This window comes from Emiliania huxleyi (assembly GCF_000372725.1).
Source record: "Emiliania huxleyi CCMP1516 unplaced genomic scaffold EMIHUscaffold_397, whole genome shotgun sequence".
Taxonomy (NCBI): Eukaryota; Haptophyta; order Isochrysidales; family Noelaerhabdaceae; genus Emiliania; species Emiliania huxleyi.
The window spans coordinates 1-15,018 of NW_005198989.1; the positions used below are offsets into that span (position 1 = coordinate 1).

Sequence of the window (15,018 nt, forward strand, 5' to 3'; positions counted from 1 at the left end):
GGGTTTACACGGGCGCGCAACCAAGGTTATCCCGGGGGGAGGCGACGCGTACGGCAATGTGCAGTGCAGCACACGCATGCCCATCGAGTGTGCCTTTGGCATGCTCGTGTGCCGCTGGGGTGTCCTATGGCGCCCCCTGTCTGTGCGGTTTGATAGGCGCGCTCCGATCATCGTAGCGAGCAAGCGGATGCTCAATCTGTGCATCGGGGAGGGCGATCACCGAAGAGGACGGTGGTGAAGAACGGCGTCGGTGGGGAGGGCGGCGGCGGGCTCGGGGGCTCTGGCACCGAGCTGCTCAGGCCCCGCGGTCTGAGCCGCGGTGAGGCGGGCAGGTGCGAGGCCAGATCCTGCGGCAATTCAGACTGTTGCCTTGGAGAAGGTTCCGTAGAGCTCTGCCGAACACCCCGGAGCGGAGAGGACTTCGCACCAACACCCCGCTGGACTGCCGGTTGTGGATCCGTGGGAGACGCGGCCGCTTTGCCGACGAGCTGGGCGAAGGCCACTCGGGCGAGAGCGGCGGTTGGGTTCAGCGAGGCGAATGTCCCGAGCAACACGGTGGCACCGGCGCCGACACCCATCTCGATCAGCTTCCAAACATGCCCAGCAGCGGCATGGGACCAAATAGACGCCTCCATTGCGATGGGGGCGCTGGTAGACGCGGCCGCCGTAAGGACGATGGCGCAGGTGCCAGAGCGGGCGCACAGCGGGCAGAGGAGCTTGCGGTCGGAACCGTGTGGGCCTTCCAAGCCGGCGTAGAGGACGACGCCCTCGTCCCACGCACACACGGAGCCACCCTCGGGCGATGACTCGCTCCACTGGTTGTCCTCGCAGGTGTCCGCGCAGCCGCCGCCGCCGCGGCAGCCGGAAAGGGCGGAGCGGGTCTTGTGCGGCCCGCCGGGGCAGCTGCGGTTGTCGTCGATCCTCGGATAAGGACCGCCCTTGGCGGCCAATACCGCAAGCAGGACGATCAATCGCAAGCACATGGACGTGGGAAGGTCCAACCGATTTCGTGGCATCACCATCCCGACGCGAGACCAACCCCTCGAGACCTCGCTGCGGCTCGTTTTTTCTCATACCACCCCGCGTCCCGTTCTTGAAAAAGTGGGGTAGACCACGGATCGTGGGTGGGTGGGTGGGTGGGTGGGTGGGTGGGTGGTGCGGCCCAGCGGTGCGGGGCCCGCGAGCTGCGGGCAGCCGGGGAAGGGTGTGTGGGTGTCGCGCATCGGAGCGCGCGGCTCAGAGCGCCCCGGAGAGGCGCGCGGCGGGGCTGGGGCCATGGAGCGCGAGGGGGCAGAACCTGTCGCGCTTTGTCTGCAACTGAAAGAAGAAATCTGAGTTCGGAGTGCGAGCCACGCGTCTTTTGGGTTTCCCGCCCATTTCCGCGACGCGGCTCCCGAGTTCGTTCGGGTGTATTCTCATTGTGATGTCATGCAATTCACAATCTCCCTGCAATTCGTAATAGTTGTCACTCAAATTGCGTGGCCATCCATTCTTTTTTTCATCACTGACTCCCGACGTGGCCGGGTGCAATCGGTCTACAATCGATAGAAGAAATCCATGCGAGGAGGCGACGGCTTCCTCGAGCGCAGCTCGCGCCGCCTCCGCCGCCGCCGAAGCTCGCTGCAGCTCTGCATCTGGATCAAGTGCAGCGGGCTCTGCAGCACGCGCACCCGACAGCGCTGTGGGCTCTGCGGGCGCTGCAGGCGCTGCGGGCGCTGCGGCGAGCGACGCCCCCTCCGCTGCAAGGAAAGTGCCCTCCCTCGCTTGCAGAGGAGCCACGCCGCAGGCAAGAGTCGATGGCTGTTCCGCTGCCGGCGTCGCCCCCTCCGCTGCAAGGGAGGTGCCCTCCCTCGCTTGCTGGAGGAGAGCCGCGCCATCAGAGTCCGATGGCTGTTCTGCTGCCTGCGCCGCCGATACCTGACGGTCCGGATGCAGCTCTCTCATCACAGAGCGATAGGCCTTGACGATTTCTCGCTCGGTCGCAGAGCGCGCGATGCCCAACGCGGCGAAATGGTCGGGCGCGAACAGCACTCTGCGAACGGGCTCGTCGAACTGTCGCATCGACTCCTCACTCGGCTGCGCGGCGGCGCCGCCCAAGCCCACTCCGATGACGCGCAGCTCGTCCTTCAAGCTCGAGTCGCCGCGCAAGTACAGGTCCATCAGCTTGAGCGCGTACGGCAGGTCGAGCTTGACGCAGACGATGATGGAGCCCTCCTCGGTCCAGAGCACCTCGATTGCGTCGAGGGCGATGCGGCGCGGCCTGAGGGCGAGCCTGACCGCCGACTGAATGTCCGTCTCGGCCGCGGACAAGTCGGAGACATCGCTGCCGTCCTCCGAGGAGGTCGAATCGTGGCGGCTCGACTCGTAGCGGAAGTAGCCCTCAACGAGATGCTAAAGCCCGGGCTCGTCTGCACCTCGTGTTGCCGCCTCCCCCCGCGGCTCACCGTCCTCAGCTTGAGCTGCTCTGGCGTCATGTCGAGCTTGCTGGCGAACTTCTCCTTGAACTGCTGGCGGTCGAAGGGCGGCGGTCCCGACAAGCTCCCCTCCATAGTGATGGTCATGACGGAGGACGCCGTGCTGCCGCCGCTATGCGAGGAGGAGGAGGACGGCCCGGCGGACGAGCTCGCCACAGGCAGCGTCGCGCCTGCGCCGCCGCCGCCGCCGATGCTGAGCAAAGCCTCAAGCTGCGGCTGCATACTCAGCCGCCGGGCCGTAGGGCTGGCGCTGCCGAGATCCTCGAGCCGCACGTGGCCGGCCTTCACAGCCAAGGCCAGAGTCTCAAGCTCCTTTGCTTTGAGCTTTGAGCCTTGGGCGTCATGCTCCAAGCGCTGGGCGTTGAGCTCGTGGAGCGACCTCTCGAGAGCTAGCTCATCCTGCACCTGCGACTTTTGCTGCTCCGCTGCCGCCGCCGCGCGGAGCGCCGCCACCCCCGCGTCCGTCCGCTCTGCCACGGCCAGCGTCTGGTCGACCTTCTCCTCCACCACCTGCAGCCGCGCCGTCAGCGCCTGCTCGAGCTGCGCCTGCAGGGTGTCTAGCCGCTCCGGCAGCTGGTCCAGCCCGAGCTTGCGGAGCGGGCCCTCGGCAATCTCCCGCCAGTCGTCGGGCAGCGCGGCGCAAAGCATCGCCACGCCGTTGGCGAGCGACGCGACCTCGTCCTTGATGTTGCCCGCCTCCGCCTTGAGGTCCGCAATCTGCGCCGCGGTGATCTGCGCCGCGGTCTGCAGGTACATCTCGTACGCATGCCGCAAGTCGCCGATGGCGTAGTCCTGCTTCTTCATCTCCGCCATCTTCGCCTTCGCCGCGGCGATGGCGCTCCCGCAGCCCGCCGGCAGGCCCGCCCAGCTCTCCACCAGGCCCAGCACCGCCTCGAGCTTCCCGATGCGCTCCTCCTTCTTCGCCTGCGTCAGCTGGAAGTTGGACTCGCCGGGCGCCGTCGCGCCGCTGGGGTGGAAGATGTGGTTGCGCGCCCGGCCCGCCTCGTCGAGCGGGCCGCCTGCATCGAGGACGCCAGCGGCCTGCAGCGGAGGCACGCTGTCCTCAAACAGCTTGCAGTACCGCATCAGCAGCATCAGCCCATCGACGGCGAAGCCCTCGGCGCCCGTCTTCGCCTTGGCCACGGCGCGGTCGCTGTCGAGCGAGCCGACGAGCATCTTTGCGAGCTCCCACGCCGCGGCGAGCTGCTTCGCCGGGTCGGCGGAGACGATGTCCGCGAACTTCTGCTCGTCGGCGTTGTGCCACGGGATTTGCGACGGCGCGCCCAAGCGGTGCAGCCCAACCGTGCCGGCTCCGCCGAAGAGGACGCGGATCCACCCCTGCGCGACCGCATCTTTCTTCATCCACGTGCCGTACGACTTGGGGAAGACCTTCGTGGTCGAAGGGTACGGCTGCGACCACACCCACGGCTGCGGCAGCGCACTCAGCTCACTCGCCGCGAGGCTGCTAGCCGACGCGATGAACGGGCCCTCGATGATGTACTGGACGAAGCGCCGTAGGGCAGCCTCGTGTGGCTCGAAGGCGAGCACGCACGCGAGCCAGACTTCGCGCGTCGGCGCGTCCAATTCGTCGGCAATCCACGGCGCCTGTAACGAGATAAAAAAGAATTCAACGACCCGAACTCTCTCTCACAGCATACAAAGAATTTGACCAGAAAACTCCCTCGCACAACACTGGGCACGGGACTGGCGCGCACTGGCACTAACACAGGTACACCTAAAAAGAAAGACGCGTCGTCGGGACGAGAGTCGCTGGCAGGCAGGTCCTCGACCGCCGGCTCCTCCTCGACCGCGGGCTCCTCTGGCGTCGGCACGTCCTGCACTGGAACGACAGCGAGAAGCGCCTCCGCGCCCGCCTGCCGCCGCTTGCACTTGCCCAACTCCTTGTCCGCACGCCGCTCGCGTGCGTCTCGAGCCGCTTGCCGTACACGACCGCCTGCTCGAGTCGCGCGCCCGCCAGCTCGCCGGCGCGTAGGTCCCACACAAGGTACGCCTCCGCCATCACCGCCTGCGGCCACTGCAGAGTCGGCCAAACCAGGCTCGATTTTGGCCATTTTGGCACGGACCCTTGCAGACTCTTCACAGCTGCCTGGGTCCCGGTGCACCCGGACTCGTTCGTTGACGGGTCGTACCGCTCCAGCGAGCTGACAAGGTCGCCCTCTCCGTCTTCGCCGCCGATCACAACCAGGCGCGCCCTCTCGCGCTTTTTCAGCGTCTCCTTCCAGCCGCGGCGCCACGCGCGGCACGTCCCCTTGACGGCGTGCGCCTCGGTCGGCAGCTGGGCGAGGATGTGCGGGCTGCGGGGCGAGGTCCGGCGAGAGTGAGGACCTCGGAGAGCACCCACTCGGGCTGCTCCACGTACCACGAGCTGAGCGGTCACTCCCGCGAAACTCGGGAACTAGCCGGGGCAGTCGGAGAAGGGGCAACTCCGTGCACTGACGGTCGGCCGCCAGAAAACACGCCTGCGTGGATCGCGTCACACCAATCGCCTCGCTACCCAACGCGGCCAAAGGATATCCACCTCGAGAACCTCGAGAGAGCCGAGCGGCGTGCTCCTCCGCCACGCGCAGCGCGGCGTCGCTCGCGCCCGCCTGCGCCTCGATGATGGCGCACAGCTGCGCTGGCGAGAGCCCTGAGCCTCTCCGAGAGGCCCGCGACGCGGGCCCGAAGGGAAGCCATGCACACATGTGCATGTTTGTGTTGGGAGAGAGCAGGGCGCGGGCCAGTAGAGGATCTCGCTTTTGGGGGGGCGAGGTACTCTCTAGCACGTTTCTTTTTGGCGACGCCGGGTGTGAGGTTACCAACTTGAGCACTTGAGCACTGGATAGGGTCGAACCACGGGATCACACGCACACTTCTTTCTCACACTGTTCTTCACCTATCCTCGATGCCCCCCCTCTCTCTCTACATCAGGAGCGCGGAAGGAAAGGACCGCGCCGTCGCCATCGGCGCCACCTCCTCCCATGTGTTCGAGGCCGGGTCGTACCGCTCCACCGAGTGAGCCGGCCTTTCGCCCTCAGCCTCGTCGTCCTCCTCCTCGACCGTGCCGCCCACAGCGTACAACTTGCCTTCTAGCGCCGCCACCCCGGCACCGAGGCGAGCCAGCGTCAGCGGCGCCACCGCCTCCCACGCGTTCAACGCCGGGTCGTACCGCTCGACCGAGCTGAGGGCGCCGCCGTCGTAGTTGTACCCGCCAACAGCATAAAGCTTGCCGTCGAGCACCGCCACGGCGTGAAGGTTCCCCGCCTCCGCCAGCGGCGCCACCACCTCCCACGCATCCAACGCCGGGTCGTACCGCTCGACTGAGCTGAGGAAGCCGTTGTTGTGCCCGCCCACAGCGTACAGCTTGCCGTCGAGCACCGCCACGGCGTGAGCAACTCGCGCCTCAGCCATCGGCGCCACCGCCTCCCACGCGTTCTCCGCCGGGTCGTACCGCTCGACCGAGCTGAGGCCGCTGCCAACTCTGTACCCGCCCACAGCGTACAACTTGCCGTCGAGCACCGCCATGCTGTGAGCCTGCCGCGCCGTCGCCATCGGCGCCACCTCCTCCCACGATTTCGCAGCAAGGTCGTACCGCTCCAGCGAGTTGGAAGTTGCGCCGTCGTCTTCATCCTGGCCGCCCGCCGCGTAGAGCTTGCCGTCAAGCACCGCCGTGCGGACACCCGTTCGTGCCGTAGGCATCGGCGCCCCAGCCTCCTCCTCCCACTCGTTCGTTGACGGGTCGTACCGCTCCAGCGAGCTGACAAGGTCGCCCTCTCCGTCTTCGCCGCCGATCACAACCAGGCGCGCCCTCTCGCGCTTCTTCAGCGTCTCCTTCCAGCCGCGGCGCCACGCGCGGCACGTCCCCTTGACGGCGTGCGCCTCGGTCGGCAGCTGGGCGAGGATGTGCGGGGCGAGGTCCGGCGAGAGGAGGACCTCGGAGAGGATCCACTCGGGCTGCTCCACGAGCCGTGCGGCGTGCTCCTCCGCCACGCGCATTGCGGCGGCGCTCCAGAGAGGCGCTTGCTCGTCGATGAAGGCGACGAGCTGCTCTGGCGAGAGGCCAGACAGGCGGGCGCCGATGCGGTGGGAGGCCATCGCGCGATGGGTTCGCTCGCAAAAAGAAAGAAAGAAAACACGCAAGCCAAGGGAGGGATGGGAGGACGGCACGCCGCCACCACACAGGGATTTTAAGGAGAGGTGTGTGATGCGCTAGCCGTCGCCCACCCTAGGGAGTCTGCCTCTTCCTATCTCTCTTCGCAGTCTCTCGCCGCTTCTCGCTGGGTTCGCTCGCAAGGGTGTGCGCAAATCCCGACCGCGTTTCTTTTTGAGCTAGACTTCGATGTTAGCCCTTGTTTGTGCCCTTGGCACCGTGGAGTGCTGGGGGGGGCGACAGGGAGGATGTGGCCCTGAGTTATGTGTACGCCGACTCAGGGTGTGTGGCAGCCAGATGGCTGTGTGTCTTGTGAGCCTGTTTGTGTCTGTGTGTCGCTCGTGCGTGTCGTCATCATCTGTCCAGCGTCCACCCATACCGCGTTGGTGTCCAGTCCGAGCCTGGCTGTTCTTCACCTTTCTACCTACCTACCTTAATATTAACAAGCGAAGGCACACACAACATGACGCCAAACACAGGATTGCACGCACCGCACCGCATCCAGCACCCGCACCCGCGCCCCCCCGGCCCACACTTTCCCCCCATTCCCCCATCCCCCAATCTGTATGCACACGATGGTGTCAGGACCCCCCCCCCCCCCCCTAGCGTAAGAATATCGGATGACAGACAGCCCCCACCTCACTGCCCCGGCGCCCACGCCTCGATCTTCTTGGGCAGCAGCTGGTTCGGCAGGTCCTCTCCGTGGCCTAGGCAGCCGGCTTCGCCCTTGCCCCACGTGAAGACAGCTCCGTCGGCGGTAATGGCGAGGCTGTGGTATGGTCCCGTCGACACAGCGACGACGCGCTGCCCAGTGAAGGCCTCGATCTTCTTCGGCAGCAGCTGCTGCTGCTCGTCGCCGTGGCCCAACTTGCCATCGTCTCCTCCGCCCCAGCTCCAGACACTGCCGTCGGCGGCGAGGGCGAGGTTGTGGTTGCCTCCGGCCGACGCAGCGGCGACGCGCTGGCCAGCCAAGGCCTCGACCTTCTTGGGCAGCAGTTGGTCCTGCTGGTCGCCGTGGCCCAGCTGGCCGTACCCACTAGAGCCCCAGCTCCAGACACTGCCGTCGGCGGTGAGGGCGAGGCTGTGGCCAGCTCCAGCCGACACAGCGACGACACGCTGGCCAGTCAAGGCCTCGACCTTCTTCGGCAGCAGCTGGCGCTGCTGGTCGCCGTGGCCAGGCCGGCCAAAGCCTCCCCCGCCCCAGCTCCAGAGGGCGCCGTCGGCGGTGATGGCGAGGTTGTGCGCGAATCCCGCCGAGACAGCGACGACGCGCTTCCACGCCAAGGCTTCGATCTTCTTTGGCAGCAGCTGGTCCTGCGTGTCGCCGTGGCCCAGCTCGCCACCGGCTCCACTGCCCCAGCTCCAGACAGCGCCGTCGGCGGTGAGGGCGAGGTTGTGGTACTCTCCAGCCGACACAGCGAGGACGGCCCGGCTCGTGAAAGCCTCGACCTTCTTCGGCTGCAGCTGGTTCTGCTCGTCGCCGTGGCCCAACCGGCCGTAGAGACCACTGCCCCAGCTCAGGACGCTGCCGCCGGCGGTGAGGGCCAGGCTGTGCGCGCTTCCACCAGCCGACACGCTCACAGCGCGCTCGCCACCCAGCGGGGAAGGGAGGCGTGCCGGCGTGTTGAGCCGCGTCACGCCCTCGCCGTGGCCGAGCAGTCCTAGGCTGTAGGACGGCGCAGAGCCGCACGACGAGAGCCGCCCCTCGCCGTTGACGAAGAGGCTGTGGTACTGGCCTGCCGCCGCCCTCACCGGCGGGTTGGACTCGCGCAGCAGCGCCGAATGGCACAGCCACCGCACGGCGCAGTTCTCGCCCTCGGGCAGCGCCGGCAGCTCGAAGCCGCGCTCTTGCGCCCACAAGCGGATGGCCTCTCGCGCAAGCGAGGCGTGGAAGAGCAGCGAGACGGCCGCGACGCGAGCGATGTCGGCGGGGTCGCAGCAGGTGATGACGCGCAGGAGAAGCTCAAGGGGCAGGTCGGTGAGGGGGCAGTGTGCGGCGGCGGTGGCGGCGGCAGCGAGGCGAGCGGCGCCGGGGCTGACGCGGGAGAAAATGGCGAGGAAAAGAAAACTCGGGAGCGACTCGCCTTTTGGCGGCCAGTCCCTGGCGCGTGCGCTGTGACCCCCCCCAAAAATTTGAAGCACAAAGATAAGTGTCGGCGGGGCTGTGACCCCATAGGGGTAAGAAAAGTGGCGCAGAGTGAGGCGGCGCCCCGAGCGAGCACGTGAGCCCCGTGGCTCCAACCGGGCCCTTCCCTTTTTGAGCAGGTGTGCCGCCGCGCGAGCGACGCTGACGCTCCGAGATCGCCCGAGATAGCGCGGCGCGGCCCCGAGATCGCCCGAGATAGCGCGAGATCGCCCGAGATTGCGCGGCGCGGCCCGAGATCGCGCATCTCGGAGCACTTTGGAGTGCAGTCAGTAACCTCACATCCAGGGCCGGAGAGCTAAGAAGCGCACCCAGCGGGCCAGATGATCGGCATCGGGACAGCAGACTACAGGCTGACACAGGTGCGGACAGCCTCCCTCAAGAAACAAGTTGGCTGCCCGTCCGAGCCCGCCGGCCGTACTTAACACTGGTGGCTGGCGCCGCCGCGCGACGGCAGCAGTGACCGGCGCCGCAGCGACGCGCCGCCGCCTGTGCGGCCGCTCTCCATGATCCTCGCGCGGAAGCTCGACCTGCAGCAGTCGCTGCGCCGTGCCCTCGTCACGATTGAGGACAAGGAGCTCGCCCTGCACATTCACAATAACCAGCGGCTGGGGCTGATTAGCGCGATGCTCGCAATTTTCATCTTTGGCGCCTTCTACGGCCGCTACCTGCCGCAGAACTCGCTAGCCGAGAAGGCCAGCAGCGAGTACGCCGAGATTGCTGTCCCCACCTCCGAGCTCGGGGCCGGCCACGTTGTCCTCCTGCACGCCTACATGGCGCTCACCGCGGCCGCAACCATCCTGCAGCTCCTCGTCGTGGTGCGGACCACGATGCTCTGCGTGCTGGCTCCCGGCCTTGGGCTGCGCGGCCCCGAGGGCTCGATGACACGCGCCGTCCTCGTCCTGCGGCGCCAGTCCATGATCAACCTCCACCTCTTTTACGCGGGCTACGTTTGCTTTTGCGCCGATGCGGCCGTCTACCTGTACATTCTCTTTGAGGGCGACGCGGTGCTGCCGGCGCCAAGCCTCGCGCTGATCGCCGCCTCGCTCGTCTGGGCCGCCGTAGACGCCACACGAGTCGAACGCAGGCTGCGGCTGCCTTTGGCCGGCGGCTTTGAGGCGGTCCCGCCGCTGCCCGACCCACGCAGCGGCCGCTGGCGAGAACGGCTCGCCGCGCGGCGGAGGCCCGGCAGGGGCGGCGCCGCGCAGCCGCCGGCGGGCGGCGGCGGAGGAGGGGCAGGCGCGGGAGGCGGGGGCGCGTGGCGCGGCCGCCGGCGAGAGGGCGGCTGCGAGACGTCCGCGGCGCCGCCGGCGGGGAGGAGGACGTCAGAGAGGTAGCAGTGTCGACTTGGGAGGTGTGTGTTTGGGGGGAGGGGGGGAATTCCCTCACCAGAGGGCACCTCGGACTACCTCGGACGGGAGAGGGCGAGCGGAGGACAGGTGCACCGCGCAAAATCCCGCTCGCGTCACAATCCGCCTCATGCTCGGCAGCGCGCGCAACGAAGCTACACGTACACACCAAAAACGATGCTCAAACGGTGGGTCGGGGACGGACCAGTATTCTCGCGCCCACGAGCACCACGAGCTGCCGGAGCAAGACTAATCACCAGACTCTAAGAAACGTCGACACTCCGTCGCGGTGTGCGCGCCGCGGGCCCCACACCTCCACACTCGCGCGAGAGCTAGAGATCCTTCAGCTCCTGAATCGCGCTCTCGATCGCCTTCTTCACCGCCTTGCTGCCGAGCACCTCCTTGACAAAGAGAGCAACGCGCCGCAACACGCCTGACTTGCGATGCGATTGCGAAAGGTAGTACCACTTCGTCTCCGGAAGGGCGTCTTGGAAGGATCGGTTCATCGACCGGTGCATGACCACCATGTTGCGCGGGTGGTTGATGCCGCCCCAGTTGTCCGGCACCACGTGGTCGATGTCAAACATCCTCTCCTTTCGGTTTCCGGCAAGGCCCTGCGAGACCGTCTTTGGCTGGTAGCCCTGCTTGCCGTCGCTGCGCGGCTCAAAGTACTCCTTGAGAGGGTGGTGTTTGTAGGTGCGCTCCAACATGGTGTAGAACTCCTTCTCGATCATTTCCTGCATCTTGACGGTCGTGATCGTCTGCTTCAGGTTGGCGTACTCCGGGAGGTGGATGTCGCCTAGGTAGACGGGCGCCACCTCGATGTGCTCCCTCTCCTTAAACCGTTTAAGCTTCTCGTCCACCTTGAGCTTGGACTGCTGGTAAAGCGCCTCTGCCCCAGCGGCCTCGTCGCCGCCGTGCCTTGCCTTTTGCGCCGTCACCGCCATCTCCGCCTGCTCGAGCTTCTGCAGTCCCTCCGTGGCGGTGTAGTTGCTGACGTTGGCGCGCGGCGCCTCAGCGGCGGCAGCCTCGGCCACAAGCCGCTCGCTCTCGACGCGCGCCGCCTCCGCGGCCGCAGCCTCGGCCGCAAGCCGCTTGCTCTCGACGCGCGCCGCCTCCGCGGCCGCAGCCTCGGCCGCAAGCCGCTTGCTCTCGACGCGCGCCGCCTCCGCGGCCGCAGCCTCGGCCGCAAGCCGCTTGCGCTCGCTCTCGACGCGCGCCGCCTCCGCGGCCGATTGGCAGCGCGAGCACGAGCAGGTCTTGCCGTCGCTCTTGCTCCGCTCGGGGTGAGCAAAGCGCTTGAAGTGCTGCGGGTCTTTGAGACGGCACTTGCGGCAAGGCCCTTGGTCCGCCCGCTCGCCGTCCGGCTCGTAGTAGCACAGCGGCCGGGTGGTCTTTTGCGTCTTGCCTGGCTGCGCAACATGCGCAGTACCCGGGCGCTTTGCACCCTTCGGCTGCGGTGGCGGCGGCCGTGGCTGCTGCGGCTGCGGCTGCGCCCGCTGCTGCGGCTGCGCCCGCTGCTGCGGCTGCGGCTGCGGCTGCGGTGGCGGCGGCCGTGGCTGCTGCGGCTGCGGCTGCGCCCGCTGCTGCGGCTGCGCCCGCTGCTGCGGCTGCGGCTGCGGCTGCGGTCGGACGTCGTGGAGCCGGGCTGCAAGATGCTTCCGCACCTAACGGCACCGAGTACGTGGTCTGCGAGGCCGACGCATCGTGCTCGTCGGTGACGGTCAGCAACGATGACCTGCAGCTCTACGAAGAGGAGGCCCTTGACATGTGGGCATCCGAGACAGCGGCGGTGAACGAAACCCGTCGCCTCGACGTGACCGAGCGGCGGCGGCTCGCGCGGCGCATGATGTACTCCTGCGGCCTTTCTGCGGACTCAGGCTACCAACCGCACTACGGCGCATATTGCGCGCAGCGTGGCTCGGACGGCGTCCTGAGACGCCCACCCAGCTGCGGATACCAGGCAGTACCCGCGCCCTGGTGGGACCCGGCTGCAAGCGGCTACTGCGCAGGGCGGACAGGCAGCAACACGCGACGACCGTGGGCGAACTACCAGAGTGTTTCTCAATCGACGTGCCAGCAGGCATGCGAACAGGCTGAGGATTGCAACGCGTACGACTGGAGCCCATCCCACGGCGACTGCTTGCTCATCGTCAACGGCCACACGTGCAATGTAATAACGCCCCATCCGGAGTGGAACTCCTATCGGTCGGCGCCGTGCTCGATCTCGCGTCAGGCATGCCAAGATGCGTGCGACTCGGAGACATCCTGCACGGCGTTTGATTGGAGTCCCAATCACAAGGATTGTTTCCTGATCACGACGCCGTGCACTTCGGCCACGACGCACGGCGAGTGGAATTCGTACTGGAAGTCGTGCGAGTACAATATCGGACCGTGGGGTATATCGTCATGTTCGTGCGACGGCGCTTGTTGCAACGCCGGATGGGAACCGATCCCAAGCCAAGACGCGTGCATGACTGCGGCAACGGCGCTTGGCAAGACAGGGGTACGGAATTATGCAGTATATGATGCTGACAGCTGCCAAGGCGTTGTTTCGGGCTGCAACGCACAGTGCGACCCATACCATGGATGTTCGCAGGAGGTCCGCTGGCAGTATTATGACCAGGGCAGCCAGATATGCCAACGTGGCAACTGTCCTCTATAACTGGGTGAAGTGCGCCTGCTCTTCCGACCAATGCAAACAGGGGGAGATCTCACCTACTGCCATCCCTGGGCAGCGCAGCGGTCTACTCAACATTACATTCAGCGTAACATGAACATGAGATGCCTCCACAATTCCTCGGCGCGATAGGTGCGGGAGGCTAAGCGCGCCATCCGCCCAAAGACGGACCCCTGGGTTTGGGGCTTGGAAAATGAATGTTTTAGTGGACCATTTCCCCTGACTAGCGCACTATACCCAGGCCGACGCGGGCGCTCGTTTTTCTGTGTTCTCGAGATTTTTTTGAATCTTTCTCCCCGTTCTCACTAAGAGAGTGGAGCGCTCATCACATGCAAGACATCCAGGACGGGACATGCAACCCCCCCCCAAGCAAACTTCCCCAACTTCGCGAGACACGCCCTACACTGGCGGCGCCTCCCTTCGGCCTTGCCTCCCGCGCCCGCCCCCGAAGCGCCAGCCCCACCGCCAGTCGCGAGCGCGCGGCATCGCCGATCTCTCGGCTCGCCGGGCGAACTCGAGCGTTGGCGGTGCTAGCGGCGGTGCGGCCCTCGTAACCTACAGCTCTACCTGCGTCGCCGCGCCCGCTTTGTCGATAGCAATTTCTTTCTCCAGCAGGCGTGGCGCTCGCGATCCGCTTCACCTCGGCTCCTCCTCAAAGACCTAAGTAGCGAGTGGGGTCCCTTCAGACACGGTCGCCCCTTCCTCCCCCCCTCGGCGCGTCCTCCAAAGGCCTTGGACTCGACAGCGTTGAGCATCTCCTGCGGACAGGACAGACCCTCGTCAAGACAGTCACTCCGACTCCGTGTCACCCGACCGGGAACGCAGCTCCTGCGACGTCGCGGCGATGGCGCCGTTGCAAAACGCCTCGAGGGGCAGCACCGAGAAGGGCTCCTAGAGACACTCCACTCCGCGCGAGTCAACAACGAAGCAGGACGCGCGTCGAGCGGCAGCGGCGGGGAATGCGCCTCGATTTGGATGCCGACCTCCTCGATGCCAAACAGGAAGAAGGAGATGAAGAGCTCGGCAGGGATGACCGCCCAGTGGTTCCACGACTCGCCGAGCGCCTGGCGGGAGATGTGGGGAGATGTGGGGAGATGTGGGGAGAGATGGGGAGATGTGGGGAGAGATGGGGGAGATAGCGCCTGCGGGAGCGGAACGGAGAGGAGCTCAGAGAGGGCGTCCGATTGAGAGTCGGGGAGAGACTCGGGGGGAGCCTCGGGGGAGACTCGGGGGAGCCTCGGGGGGAGGGTGCGCTCGCTGCCCGGAGCAGTGCCTCATCTCGGCTCAATCTCGGCGCGTGTTCAGCAGGACGTGACGGGACGACACCTCGGCCAGATCTCGGCCAGGTCTCGGCGACGCTCGCAATGTGTAGAGGCAACGCGCAGAGTCCAGCTCTCTCCTCCGTAAGAGAAGGCAACCTCGAGTGTGTGTACAGAGGTGGCCAGTGAGAGGGGGAGGGGGCTAGCGAAGGAGGGCGTTGGAAGCTGGTGCTGTCTCACTGTCTGACTCTCGCCGCTCGCCTGCCAGAGCGCGAGCGGTAGCAGCAGCAGGAACGCGGTGAGGAAGCGCGACAGCAGCCGCGTGTAGAGGAGCGGGATCGGAGACTTGAAGATGCGCTCGTTGGCGCCGGTCAGGTCGACCAGGACGGAGATTGAGGCATCGACACGCGCCGCCTAAGAGGGCGCACGGAGCATCACGGGCGAAGCGGCGAGGGGGGCGGCGGAGGCGGTGCGGAGGCGCTGCGGCAGCGGTGGCGAGGGTAGCGACGCCGGCGGGGTAGCGGCCAGCAGCGCTAGGGGGGGCGGGAGGTGCCGCGGGTGCCGCGCGGGCGGCGGCGGCCGGTTAGAGGCGGAGGTGGGAGTCGTGGCCTGACTCTCCTCTCCTCTCCTCTCCTCTCGTCTCCTCCCCTCTCGTCTCGTCTCGTCTCGTCTCCTCTCGTCTCCTCGCCACTCCTCTCTCTTCTCCTCTCCTCTCCTGTGTCCTCCCCTCTCTGTCTCTTCAGTCAGACCGACCGAGGCGTGTTTGAAGGGGGCCGGGGGTTCACGTGGCGCGGCTCTCCGCGCGCGCACGCGCCTTCATAGGGTCGATCTCCCCAGATCTCCCCAGATCTCGCCTAGATCTCCCCCAGATCTCGCGCCTCGTCGTAGGCTAGCCTGTCCAGATCTCCCCAGATCTCCCCAGATCTCCCCTAGATCTCCCCAGATCTCGCGCCTTCATTGGGT

At 66.6% G+C, this 15,018-nt stretch overlaps 4 protein-coding genes across 4 annotated transcripts; 1 reads left to right on the forward strand and 3 right to left on the reverse strand.

The window, feature by feature from the left end:
- Window positions 1-357: 357 nt before the first annotated feature.
- Window positions 358-983, reverse strand: EMIHUDRAFT_243716 (hypothetical protein; the record flags this gene model as incomplete). Its single annotated transcript, XM_005770933.1, has 2 exons — window positions 358-392; window positions 428-983. The coding sequence occupies 2 exons, from the start codon at window positions 981-983 to the stop codon at window positions 358-360; spliced, it is 591 nt and encodes a 196-aa protein (XP_005770990.1).
- Window positions 984-1,236: 253 nt separating this feature from the next.
- EMIHUDRAFT_243717 (hypothetical protein) lies at window positions 1,237-6,569 on the reverse strand (the record flags this gene model as incomplete). Its single annotated transcript, XM_005770934.1, has 8 exons — window positions 1,237-2,379; window positions 2,445-4,079; window positions 4,265-4,375; window positions 4,426-4,500; window positions 4,821-4,860; window positions 4,929-5,124; window positions 5,261-5,312; window positions 6,408-6,569. The coding sequence occupies 8 exons, from the start codon at window positions 6,567-6,569 to the stop codon at window positions 1,237-1,239; spliced, it is 3,414 nt and encodes a 1,137-aa protein (XP_005770991.1).
- A 5,393-nt stretch (window positions 6,570-11,962) lies between these two features.
- Window positions 11,963-12,781, forward strand: EMIHUDRAFT_243720 (hypothetical protein; the record flags this gene model as incomplete). The annotated part of the gene is made up of 1 exon (XM_005770935.1): window positions 11,963-12,781. The coding sequence occupies one exon, from the start codon at window positions 11,963-11,965 to the stop codon at window positions 12,779-12,781; it is 819 nt and encodes a 272-aa protein (XP_005770992.1).
- An 804-nt stretch (window positions 12,782-13,585) lies between these two features.
- On the reverse strand, window positions 13,586-14,469 carry EMIHUDRAFT_243721 (hypothetical protein; the record flags this gene model as incomplete). The annotated part of the gene is made up of 2 exons (XM_005770936.1): window positions 13,586-13,687; window positions 14,296-14,469. Coding segments are annotated over 2 exons (276 nt in total), but the record flags the coding sequence as incomplete, so codon positions are not given.
- Between the last annotated feature and the right edge of the window lie 549 nt (window positions 14,470-15,018).